General features: G+C 40.7%; 1 protein-coding gene across 3 annotated transcripts in view; it reads right to left on the reverse strand.

Moving 5' to 3' along the window:
• Window positions 1-6925: 6925 nt before the first annotated feature.
• Window positions 6926-13697, reverse strand: part of BTBD7 (BTB domain containing 7) — a 100041-nt gene continuing 93269 nt past the window's right edge. For all 3 annotated transcript variants that reach the window (XM_072986599.2, XM_020802210.3, XM_020802211.3), the window contains one exon: window positions 6926-13239. In XM_072986599.2, coding sequence (XP_072842700.2) covers window positions 12424-13239 — 816 coding nt within the window. In that variant the 3' untranslated portion in view covers window positions 6926-12423. The remainder of the gene's footprint in view (window positions 13240-13697) is intronic.

A 13697-nucleotide genomic window follows, 5' to 3' on the forward strand; every position in this document is an offset into this window, starting at 1 on the left:
GATATGTCTGTCTCTAATTGTTTCTAATAACCAATAACACATCTCTAGCTGAAAGAGGCCCTGCTTGGTGAATTCAGAATGGAGAGGAAATAGAGACTTGCTGCCAGCTTCAGAAGTGTTTGGGAGGTATGCATGGTGGAGCAGGCTCTAGTAATATGATTATGATTTCATATCACTTGTATTTTGCAGTGGCATTTATTTGTTTTTAATATACAGTGTGAGTGAAGTATTTACAGTGGTGCCCCGCTTGACGATTACCCCATTAGATGACGAAATTGCTTGATGATGAGTATTTTGCGATCGCTATAGCGATCGCAAGATGATGTTTGTATGGGTTTTTTCACTTAACGATTAAAAACAGCTGATCGGTGGCTCTCAAAGTGGCTCGTTGCTGTTTTGCTGACCTCATTTCGCAAGATAGGGAGTGGAAAATGGTCGCCCTATGGAGGATCTTCACTGCATGATCAGGTATTAACCCCATTGGAACGCATTGACCCGTTTTCAAAGCATTTCAATGGGCTTTTTTCCCGCCTGACGATTTCGTTTAACAGCGATTTTGCTGGAACACATTATCGTCAAGCGGGGCACCACTGTACTAATATAAAATCCCTTACTAAAACCTAGTAATTTACATTTTCGTTCTTTTCCTTTCTTAAAACTGTCTTACATGCCCATTCTTCCAAGTCAAACACATCTTCCATTCAGTAAGAGCAATGGAAGGCCTTAAGTCAGTGTCACTGTGTAAGCAGGAGATGCTTAATGCCCATTAACCTTTATATTGTACAACATTTGTACTAACTAGCAAGGAAATAAAATGTTTTCAAAAGCACTAAAAGAGTTTGAGGAGCAAGTAGATAGTAAAATGTATCAAATTGTATTTTCTGTTTGTAACAAAAGAAATAGTTATGTAACACTTTAAGGTGAACTAATTTCTATTTTTCAAAAGCCTTTGTATGTCCAAGTTCCCTTCAGTTTTATACTTTGTCCAAAGACATGACCACTCAATTCATCTGAATTGTTCTTAGACATTAAAAAGCATATTGCAAATAAAAATTTTACTTATAGGTGCTATGTTATCGCTTAAAGTAAATAATATGTAATTTCTACCTGGTGAATGAATCGAATTGTGGGCCCTGACTTGTGCTGAAAGCTGCTTTGTCTTTGTTTTGTCTTTCCCCACACCCACAGCTAAAGGAAGCTTTTTTTTCAAGCAAGCAACAGGAGAGAGTGAGGAGGGGGGTGATCATAGGGTAATTAGCAGCCTTTTGGTCTCCAGAGCTAGGATGTAAAAATTCTAAACCTTAATGCAGAGACAGAAAGAGGGCGTGCTTGGAGCCTAATGAAGTTGATTTTGTCCACGAAAGCTTGCTATTTGTTTTATTTTTAGTGGTCCAATAAAACGTATTATTCTTGCATTTGAGTTATCTTTGGGGCCACATTGGCTCTTGCCTTTTTTGTTCTGAAGTATATAATATGCATTTGATGGACAATCATAGTACTGAACTTGCTTCATTGGAGGAACTGCTGATTTCTGTTGTTCTTCGGCTTATCTTGTAGCTTTCTCATCCCAGTAGTTGGTTCATGCCAATAAAATTATAAATTAGCTACTGTAAATCTCCCTTTCTACATAGCAGGCCATACCATTCCCTCTCATTTTTCTCAGCACCTATAGATACCATGATGACCAAATGCAAGTTATTTTCTCCATTATGCTGTATGGCACACTGTAGATGGGATGCAATTCCACTTTCAATACCTTTGTATAGGGCGAACTGATTCCTAGCCTACTATTTTTATAGTTCAATCTTTCATTATCCCTAGAATTATACTGGATTATATACTGATGTTTTAATCTGCAGATTATGGTGTAGCAAATTTCCAAAACGATTGTATTTAGAGATTAGTGATATTCATTTATGTGCAATACTGTGTGTGTGTGTGTTTAGTCGTTTAGTCGTGTCCGACTCTTCGTGACCCCATGGACCAGAGCACGCCAGGCCCTCCTGTCTTCTACTGCCTCCCGGAGTTGTGTCAGGTTCATGTTGGTTGCTTCGCACACACTGTCCAGCCATCTCATCCTCGGTCGTCCCCTTGTCCTCTTTCCTTCACACTTTCCCAACATCAGGGTCTTTTCCAGGGAGTCTTTTCTTCTCATTAGATGGCCAAAGTACTGGAGCCTCAGCTTCAGGATCTGTCCTTCCAGTGAGCACTCAGGGTTGATTTCCTTTAGAACTGATAGGTTTGTTCTCCTTGCAGTCCAGGGGATTCTCAAGAGCCTCCTCCAGCACCACAATTCAAAGGCATCAATTCTTCGGCGGTCTGCTTTCTTTATGGTCCAGCTCTCACTTCCATACATCACGACAGGAAAAACCATAGCTTTGACTATTCGGACTTTTGTTGGCAAGGTGATGTCTCTGCTTTTCAAGATGCTGTCCAGATTTGTCATCGCTTTCCTCCCAAGAAGCAGGCGTCTTTTAATTTCGGGGCTGCTGTCTCCATCTGCAGTGATCATGGAGCCCAAGAAAGTGAAATCTGTCACTGCCTCCATATCTTCCCCTTCTATTTCCCAGGAGGTGATGGGACCAGTGGCCATGATCTTAGTTTTTTTGATGTTGAGTTTCAGACCGTTTTTTGCACTCTCCTCTTTCACTCTCATTACAAGGTTCTTTAATTCCTCCTCACTTTCTGCCATCAGAGTGGTATCATCTGCATATCGGAGGTTGTTGATATTTCTTCCGGCAATCTTAATTCCGGCTTGGGTTTCTTCCAGTCCAGCCTTCCGCATGATGTATTCTGCATATAAGTTAAATAAATTGGGGGACAATATACAGCCTTGCCGTACTCCTTTCCCAATTTTGAACCACTCAGTTGTTCCATGACCAGTTCTAACTGTTGCCTCCTGTCCCACATATAGGTTTCTCAGGAGACAGATAAAGTGGTCAGGCACTCCCATTTCTTTAAGAACTTGCCATAGTTTGCTGTGGTCCACACAGTCAAAGGCTTTTGCATAGTCAATGAAGCAGAAGTAGATATTTTTCTGGAACTCTCTGGCTTTCTCCATAATCCAGCGCATGTTGGCAATTTGGTCTCGAGTTCCTCTGCCTCTTCGGAATCCAGCTTGTACTTCTGGGAGTTCTCGGTCCACATACTGCTGAAGCCTACCTTGTAGGATTTTGAGCATAACCTTGCTAGCGTGCGAAATGAGTGCAATTGTACGGTAGTTGGAGCATTCTTTGGCACTGCCTTTCTTTGGGATTGGGATGTAGACTGATCTTTTCCAATCCTCTGGCCACTGTTGAGTTTTCCAAACTTGCTGGCATATTGAATGTAGCACCTTCACAGCATCATCTTTCAAGATTTTAAATAGTTCAACTGGAATGCCATCACCTCCACTGGCCTTGTTGTTAGCCAGGCTTTCTAAGGCCCACTTGACTTCGCTCTCCAGGATGTCTGGCTCAAGGTCAGCAACTACATTGTCTGTGTTGTCCGGGATATCCACATCTTTCTGATATAATTCCTCTGTGTATTCTTGCCACCTCTTCTTGACGTCTTCTGCTTCTGTTAGGTCCCTCCCATTTTTGTCTTTTATCATGTTCATCTTTGCGCAAAATGTTCCTCTAATATGTCCAATTTTCCTGAACAGATCTCTGGTCTTTCCTTTTCTGTTATCTTCCTCTATTTCTTTGCATTGTTCATTTAAGAAGGCCCTCTTGTCTCTCCTTGCTATTCTTTGGAAGTCTGAATTCAAGTTTCTGTAACTTTCCCTATCTCCCTTGCATTTTGCTTCCCTTCTCCTCTCTGCTATTTCTAAGGCCTCGTTGGACAGCCACTTTGCTTTCTTGCATTTCCTTTTCTTTGGGATGGTTTTCGTTGCTGCCTCCTGGACAATGTTACGAGCCTCTATCCAAAGTTCTTCAGGCACTCTGTCCACCAAATCTAGTTCCTTAAATCTGTTCTTTACTTCCACTGTGTATTCATAAGGGATTTGGTTTAGATTATACCTGAGTGGCCCAGTGGTTTTTCCTAATCTCTTCAGTCTAAGCTTGAATTTTGCTATGAGAAGCTGATGATCAGAACCGCAGTTAGCTCCAGGTCTTGTTTTTGCTGACTGTATAGAGCTTCTCCATCTTTGGCTGCAGAGAATATAATCAATCTGATTTCGATATTGCCCATCTGGTGATTTCCATGTATAGAGTCGCCTCTTGTGTTGTTGGAAAAGAGTGTTTGTGATGACCAGCTTATTCTCTTGACAAAACTCTATTAGCCTTTGTCCTGCTTCGTTCTGAACTCCAAGGCCAAACTTCCCTGTTGTCCCTTTTATCTCTTGGCTCCCTACTTTAGCATTCCAGTCCCCTAGAATGAGAAGAACATCTTTCTTTGGTGTCAGTTCTAGAAGGTGTTGTAAATCTTCATAGAATTGTTCAATTTCAGTCTCCTCAGCAATGCTGGTTGGTGCATAAACTTGGATTATTGTGATGTTGAATGGTCTGCCTTGGATTCGTATTGACATCATTCTATCATTTTTGAGATTGTATCCCATTACAGCTTTTCCCACTCTTTTGTTGACTATGAGGGCTACTCCATTCCTTCTACGGGATTCTTGTCCACAATAGTAGATATGATAATCATCTGAGCTGAATTCGCCCATTCCTGTCCATTTTAGTTCACTGATGCCCAGGATGTCGATGTTTATTCTTGCCATCTCCTGTTTGACCACCTCCAGCTTCCCAAGGTTCATAGATCTTACATTCCAGGTTCCTATGCAGTATTTTTCTTTGCAGCATTGGATTTTCCTTTCACTTCCAGGCACGTCCACAGCTGAGCGTCCTTTCGGCTTTGGCCCAACCACTTCATTAGCTCTGGAGCTACTTGTACTTGTCCTCCGCTCTTCCTCAGTAGCATGTTGGACGCCTTCCGACCTGAGGGGCCCATTTTCCAGCGTCATATCTTTTAGCCTTTTGTTTCTGATCATGGGGCGTTCTTGGCAAAGATACTGGAGTGGCTTGCCATTTCCTACTCCAGGTGGATTGCGTTTAGTCGGAACTCTCCACTATGTCCTCTCCGTCTTGGGTGTCCCTGCACGGCATAGCCCATAGTTTCTCTGAGTTACTCAAGCCCCTTCGCCACGACAAGGCAGCAATCCATGAAGAAGTCAATACTGTGGCAGTATCTATTTCTCTCTGAAGCTACTGTGTATAAGACTTGCATGATTATCTGAAACACTAGTTACCAAATAGGACTTGCTGCAGCTCACAGTTTGAGAGTCTGGTTCATACAAGTTTGTTGAGGTTTCATGCTCCCCTTTATATCTGCTTAGAAGGGAATTTTACCCCTTCCTCCTGCAGTGAGGCTTTTGGGCAATTTGTAGCTGGAGGGTGGCAGGGAGCATTTGGAGAGGTGTTGCTGCTGGAAGGGTAATACCCCAAACTCTAATGCCTTTTGCACTCAGCCATCATATATTTTTAACAACTATTGGCACAAATAATTGCAGAAGAATGGTTGTGTGTTAGTAAATTTAATCTGGATAATCATATTAGTGATTACTCACTAGCAATGTGACAGCCCTACCCATAGCTGGCATGTTGCCCCTTGATACACTTTTCAATGAATCAATTTTTGGGCCCTAGGGCAAAAAAACAAGCATCTTCTCTCCTAGTAACAAAGTTATCCATATTAAACCGAGTATCTTCCCTCCCTCTAATTCTGACATGAAAGAGAGGGAAGCTCTTTCCCCTCTCACACAATACTAGAACCAGGGGACATCCACTCAAATTGAGTGTTGGGAGAGTGAGAACAGAAAAAATAAAGTATTTCTTTACACAGCATGTTGTTAGTCTGTGGAACTCCTTGCCACAGGATGTGGTGGTGGCATCTGGCTTAGATGCCTTGAAAAGAGAATTGGACAGACTTCTGGAGGAAAAGTCCATTGCAGGTTACAAGCCATGATGGGGATGTATAAGCTTAAAAGGAAGGTACTTCAAAAATGCCAGATGCAGGGGAGGGGTATCAGGAGAGAGGCATCTAGTTGTCTCATGTGTTCCCAGAGTCATCTGGTGGGGCTGCTGTGAGATACAGGAAGCTAGACTAGATGGCCTGATCCAGGAGGGCTCTTGTGTTCCTACTAAGCAAAGTGAGTAATTGTTAGGCAAAACGAATCTGAAAGCAACTGTGGAGTAACACATTTTCTAGGATCAAATAAATCTTTAAAAGAAAAAGAGCAAGCTTTTGACTTCTCAAGAAATCTTCAATCTCAGTGTTAACTTAAAGGGAGGGGAGAGGAGACTGGAAAATCTAGAAAAGCCCTGAAGACTAGTTTGTAATGGCTTTAAGATGAATACTAGGGTGGAAGAGTAACTTGAGGTGTTTCTCACATCTACCACCTCAAGTCTATTTATGACACATCCTACTCTCAGTCTATATACTGAGGTTTTCCACCATGCCATGCCCAGCTTTTGCTTCTAATCTCCCTGCTTTCTGATGCTTGTATCATCTGAATTGTTCTCAATATTATTTCTTTCTTTCGACAATACATTCAACAACATGGTGACTCACAGGTATACATATAAAATTCATACTAAAAGACCAAGAAAATTAAAAAAAAATTAAAAATTATTATTAACAGCATGAGTTATTGGAGGCAGCTTTGTATAATCCTGTTTCCCCCAATTTTCTGAACATCAGGGGAGGAGAAGAGCCTGCATCAGGGGAGGAGAAGAGCCTGATTGGGGGCTGCTGTACCCTTTGTGTTGTATTAAGAAGTTGGTACTTAAACAACAGGAAATGTATATAATAAGAGGTTATGTTTGGCAGCTGTGCACAGTAATCAAGATGTGCTTTGATATTCTGGAGGTTTCCATAATTTAGCTTCATACAGAGACATAGTTGTTTTATCCGCTGACTAAATCAAAGACATTTTATGAATGCATTTTTGTAGACAAGCCATTTATTTGAAATACCAACTATATGTAGGATAAATTCAGTGTTAACATGCTTCTCAGCAACAGTAGAAAAATAGAACCAGTGAAAACCTTTTTACAACTGTAATGGTACTCAAAAGAGAAATGTATTGTTTTACAATGCATCACACAAGACTAGAATTCAATTCTAGAGGTACCTAAATAAAAATACTCTATTTTCTTTAAAAACCAATATGTACAATTGAAGCATAAACAAGTTTTACAAAGTACTGGTTATGCATGTTGTAGAAAAAACACTTGCATAGGACATGAAGTTGGTTTAAGAAAATTTCTGAGCCTTTAGCATTGAAGGCACTTGACTTTATACCAGTAACAGCACAAGAACAACATTAACATCGTGGACAGATAACACCTTCCAGAAATACATACTAGTACAGAAATACCAAATGTTGTTTTATTCCACTTCTCCCAATATTCCACACATAGCCCTCCACTATATAAACACACAGCCACTGGGAGAAGCAAGAATAATAGTGCCATCTGCAGCCCATTTCAAAATAAGTTATGTAAAAGGCGGAAAAGGGTCCATAATATCCCAAACCCACAACAAGCAAGAAAGGGCCAGTTTTTTCATCTCTTATTAGAGGCAGGAAAAAAAACACTTAAAAGATGGAAATTAAAACATGAAACATGTAAATTGCTACTGAGGCAGTTACTGTAAAGTGTGACAAAGATTACTCCTATTGTATATTTTTTTAGATGGCTGGGATCTAAATATCATGTTTGCACAGTGACTTTGCAACTTTCTCTCTGGGTAGCAGGCCCCACCTCCCCTAAAGCCATCGGCTGAGTAACACTTTGCTTTAAAAAATATATTTTTAAAAACATTAAACACATACTGTATGTGTGTGCCTGGAAGCAGATTGTTTGAACACACTTTGATCTCGGCCTTAGATAAGAACATGCAATACTCTTCTTAGTAGGGATGTGTACCAAACCAGTTTTGGACAAGCTTCTGCACTACCGTAGTAAAAAAGGGCCAAGAATATAGTTGTAAGTTTCCACATTGAAGCTTCTTTCATCATATACCAATTGTTCAGTGAGCAATTATTCCTTTCAAAACCACAGCTGTTTGACTATTGAATACTCTGATTTCCAATTTATTCAAAGTGCTTCATGAAATGAAAAGATTGTTTCTTAAAGATGCCAAAACTGTACTGTACATTGAAAATGCCAGGCGTGGCGTAGTTACTGATGACCACAACACTGAACAGGAGGGACTTGCATGTTGCTTCATCTACTTTTTTGGAGAACACAAACTCTAAATAACTGAGGTTGTGAGTAAACTGTGCTCAGCAGAATGTAAAATTATTTCAATTATGACAGTAAATCATGTTTCATCATTTTCAGGCCAAATTAAACTCTTGACAGAGTAGCTGCATTCCTCTGACCTTACTGGGTTATGTATTCTTAAGCTATGTATACAAAGTAAAATAAAGGTGCCTTCTCTTAAGGAAGCACATGAGGAATGTAAGAGACTGTAAGGTCAGTAACTGCGGATCAAGGAGTCTTGCAAAGGTTCCACTGATCAGACCAAACTCATCATACAACTGCGAGGGAAGTGGATCAAGTTTAACAAGGAAAGAGCCAAAATGGGGAGTAGTGTGCTGTTTATACATTAAAAGAAAATACAAAGTCTTTAAAAGCCCTAGAAGTAAAAAGCCAGTACCTTGCTACCTCAAACTATTTCTCTCCAGGCATTTTTTTTCCAATTTCATCTTTTCAACTTCATGCAAGCTTATCTATCTCCTGAGAAATCTATATGTGGGACAGGAAGCAACAGTTAGAACTGGATATGGAACAAGTGATTGGTTCAAAATTGGGAAAGAAGTACGACAAGGCTGTATATTGTCTCCCAGCTTATTTAACTTATATGCAGAATGCATCATGCGGAAGGCAGGACTGGAGGAATCCCAAACCAGAATTAAGATTGCCAGAAAAAATATCAACAACCTCAGATACACAGATGATACAACTCTGATGGCAGAAAGTGAGGAGGAATTAAAGAACCTCTTAATGAGGGTGAAAGAGGAGAGTGCAAAAATGGTCTGAAGCTCAACATCAAAAAAACTAAGATTATGGCCACTGGCCCCATCACCTCCTAGCAAACAGAAGGGGAAGATATGGAGGCAGTGACAGATTTTACTTTCTTGGGTTCCATGATCACTGCAGATGGAGACAGCAGCCACGAAATTAAAAGACGCCTGCTTCTTGGGAGGAAAGCCATGACAAACCTAGACAGCATCTTAAAAAGCAGAGACATCACCTTGCCAACAAAGGTCCGCATAGTCAAACCTATGGTTTTTCCAGTAGCCATGTCTGGAAGTGAGAGCTGGACAATAAAGAAGGCTGACCACCAAAGAATTGATGCTTTTGAATTGTGGTGCTGGAGGAGACTCTTGAGAGTCCCCTGGACCGCAAAGAGAACAAACCTATCCATTCTAAAGGAAATCAACCCTGAGTGCTCACTGGAAGGACAGATCCTGAAGCTGAGGTTCCAATACTTTGGCCACTCATGAGAAGACTCCCTGGAAAAGACCCTGATGTTGGGAAAGTGTGAAGGCAAGAGGAGAAGGGGACGTCAGAGGATGAGATGGTTGGACATTGTCATCGAAGCTACCAACATGAATTTGACCCAACTCCGGGAGGCTCTGGAAGACAGGAGGGCCTGGTGTACTCTGGTCCATGGGGTCATGAAGAGTCGGACATGACTTAACGACTAAACAACAACAATATAACCCCTATGTTGTGAAAAGAAAAGGGGAATGTTACTTTTCTGAATAACAATTTCCACAGTATCCCCTGCATACAGTATTAAGGTACTGTGGGATTTATAATCCAAGACAGTGAGTTCCCAACTCTTACTATGAAGTGGCTTGATTTCCAACACTATGATTCTGTTTTCTGGAGAACCAAAATCATTTTAAGATTCTTGCCTAGCTATTTTTAAAAATGTGTCAACTAAATCCTGATTGATCACCTGTCTCAAATCTACACAGCCCTCTACAGCCTGATTCCTCCAAATGTATTGGAAAACTAGCTTCAGTACAACCAATGGAAACCATGGTCAGAGCTGGTGGGGGGGGGGTGTAGTCAAATGGAGGGGGCCCTACTACGTTGAGGGAGGACGCTACAGCCACTAAGGAAATTTAGCTGCCGAGTCTCAAGCATAACACATTACACTACCAATTTACCAAAGTAAACTGGCCCAAACAAGCTGACTAAAACAGGACAGTAAAAATCCACAATGAAGACATAGGCTTCTCTGTGAGTTCTTGTTTGGAAGATTTAGTTTAAAATCAGCGTGTACGTGAACAGACAAACTACTAGAACAAAGACAACCTTTTTTCCTTTGTTCATTCCTTTTAGATAACCTTTTAAGTTTTCTAAAATACCACTATAAATATTAAAAAATCATCAATTTCTGCATCATGAAAGATGGCAGGGTTTGATCTTTACTTACAGTCTGGTTTTTACTTTTCTTTTAAAAGGAAAGCCAAACATTGAAGCGCCAATCCAAAGAACACAGAAGAGAGTGCGAAGGAGCAGAGTTCCGCTGATTGGGCTAAAATGGCACCATGTCTGCCCTGCCAGAAGGTCAACTAAATGAGAAGCCTGACAGATGGCACTGAGTAAGTATTTAGCCCGCCACAGCAGTCATGCTGTGTAATTCAACTCATCACAGAACATATTTTAAAAGGCATAAGATGAAAGGCTTTACATTTTGTATAGCTGCAACACACGCATTAATGTAGTGTAAACTTCCTGGATAAGATTATCTTCTCTCATATAAATGCGCGCATGCATGCACGCGCATGCACACGCACACACACACACACACACACACAAGATCTCTAGAACTTCTTTTTCTTTTAACAGTGTTACCCACCCCACCCCAAAGGATAGGAATGAAGACAAAAAGGGGGAAACTGATGCTCCCCCCCAGAATGAAAGACAAAAGTATGATTAACTGTTGAAACAAAGTTTACATGCCAACAATGTGTCAAGTATCTAGAAACAAAGTCAGATTTGTTATTTAATATTCTGACTGAGGTGTTCAGGTGATGGAAGAGCTAAATTCTGAAGCTGACCATCATCTCTAGTCAGCCATTCATTAACAAGTTACCACACAGTGGTACTGAATTTTTTTTCCAGCACTTGCAAAGGAAAATATACGGTTAAATCATTAGTGGCAAGAGACATGGCTAAACATGTCCGAACCATCAGCCCCATGCCTTTGATTTTGTGTTCATTAAACGACACACTTCACACCATCTATAATAACTAAACCCCACAAACATATTCAAGAGCTTGGGGCAAATAAATTAAGTGCTCAAAAGCTTACAGCTAACAAAGTTTAACTGCTGTTATTCCTCAATTTGGAATTTCCATCCACAAAGCAAGAAATTTTATAGTGTCAGGAGCACTCAATGGTATCAACCAAGACTGAAGCCCTTGGTTTCTTATTAAAGAGGCAGAACAAAAAAAGGCAGTAATCAGCCCTCTCAAGTGTCTCTTTGAGAGGCAACCTGCTCTGATAGGGTAGCAAATTAACACCACTGCCAGATCTTCAAGAGAATCTCACCTCCTGCAGTTGAAATGGACTCTTCTCATCTTTGAGTTTCCTAATAAAAAGGAAAACTTGAGGGTATTTGCAATACTGTTTCAATCTGCAGAGAGGGATTCAAAGAAAAGGTGATGGAGGTGGTGGTGGTATAAGTGCTTATCAGAGGTTCTGTGTTCCAAAAAGGAAAAGGGGAGCCCTAGATGAGTTGTATTCATTTCCACAGAAAATCCCATTCACAAACATGGGTGAGTGCTTGCTACATCAATATGAAGGCCAGCTGCCATGGACTTGGTAAACAGAACATACAAACTAGGCTGGATTTTTATGCTAGTGGTAGACCAGGAAGGTTTTGACCTAACCAGAGCAATTATTTAGATGTGCTGTTCTTTGGAATTCTTATAGTTATTCAAAAATAAAGACAGACATTGCCACCATCTTATAAGAAAATACATCTCAAGTATGCAACCCAATGCACACATGAAACACGGAGGTGAAAGATTTTTTTAAAAAAAGTCACCCAGAAGAATATGAACATACAGTCCTTTAGAATATGACAATAAAAGTTTAAACATACTAACACAAAAAGTAATAAAATGAATGTACAGGTGCAAAAGGCTACCTTATATTTATATTTTTAAAGGTGCCATGTAATTTTTTTTAAAGAAGGTGTAACAAAATCTGTTCCGAACACAAACCCAGAAGCAGCATTCCAAATAAACTAGTTACATGCCATCTCTAATGAAGCAATGTATATACAAAAATAAAAAGTAATGTAGCTGCTGGCATTTAAATGAACATGGCCAACAAATGTCAGGCCAAGGACTGCAAAGACTGGTTATTTCACAACTCTTAGGCACAGAAAAAAAGTGGAGGTGGTTTTCAGAGGGCGGACTTTTTGTACAGGAAGTCAGGTTTGCTTGGAGACCTCCTTCCTCTACTTACTGCCTCTTCTCTTTCCAAATCTGCACTTCTCTGTGCTTCATGCTCCAGAGGCTCAATGTCTGCCAATCTCCGGTTGGATTGCTCTTCATGGATCTCTGAGCTATATGCAGGCAGAGAAGGTCGGCTTGAGGTTAGTCCAAATGTCAAGTCAGTTTCTATTTTTGATCGCCCTCTTGCATGGATGGGAACATTCCCAGTGTTCTCTTGAGCAGCCAGTGCCAAGTCCAGCCGCTGGGGAGGTTGTTCTAAGACATCAAGGTGTATTGGTTCATTCTTTTGTCTGTGTGGATGCCCTTCTTGAGAAAGCATATACTCTCTCCTTGAGTCTTCTAGCTTTTTAGGAGAGATGTGATTAGATAGGTGGGTTGCCTTCAAGCCACTAGCTGATGCTTTATTGTGACTATACAAATCAGGGCCATAATAGATGCCTTGTGAAGGCGAAGGCGTGTGCCTGGCAGGGGCAGGGGTAGAAGGTCTGCAGGCAGTACTGGAGAAATCATAGAAATCAGGATATTCCTGCAGATTGTCTCGAGTCTCTGGCTTTTGTTCAACTGAAATTTTTTTCCGGGAACCGTGTATGTGCCTTGTCTGAATGCAGGACATATGTTGAGGTGGTCCTGGCCCAACTTCCAAAACTGGCTGGCTCAATTCAGTGTCAACAGTAAGCTCTGGCAGTCTACTGTCCTTGAGAGACATTGCTGACACTCCCATAGCAATATCTGGCATCAGCTCATTGAGCACAGGTTGAGTGCCCTAAGGGGAAAAAACCAGAACAGCCATTTATTTTAATTTGTACTATTTATGTTCCAATAAGAAGCACTATATTTTTCATTCCCAGAGGACTTTATCATACAAAATACCCAAGCTCATCAAAGTTACTGCTAAGGGCTAGTACCCTGAACTCTATCTGTTTTTCCCCCCAAACTGCTGCAACTGGTTTGTCTGAATGTAAAATACGTTGAATATAAAGTGTCTTTCAATTTCAACAGAGATTGGATGTTGAGAAGGCATAAGTTACCAAAGTCTTTGTGTGTGACACCAGCAAAAGAGAAATGGCATAACTTGCTCTAGCAAATTTGTGCTAATGAATGAGTTACCACTTAGATTTTTCATTTCATACTAAATTGGGTGGCTTGGTACATGGCCAACAATCCAAGTGGGGACTCATTAATTAGCAGCAAATTGCAACCATGAGTTACACCATTCCCCTT

Source organism: Pogona vitticeps, chromosome 1 (assembly GCF_051106095.1).
Source record: "Pogona vitticeps strain Pit_001003342236 chromosome 1, PviZW2.1, whole genome shotgun sequence".
Lineage (NCBI taxonomy): Eukaryota > Metazoa > Chordata > Lepidosauria > Squamata > Agamidae > Pogona > Pogona vitticeps.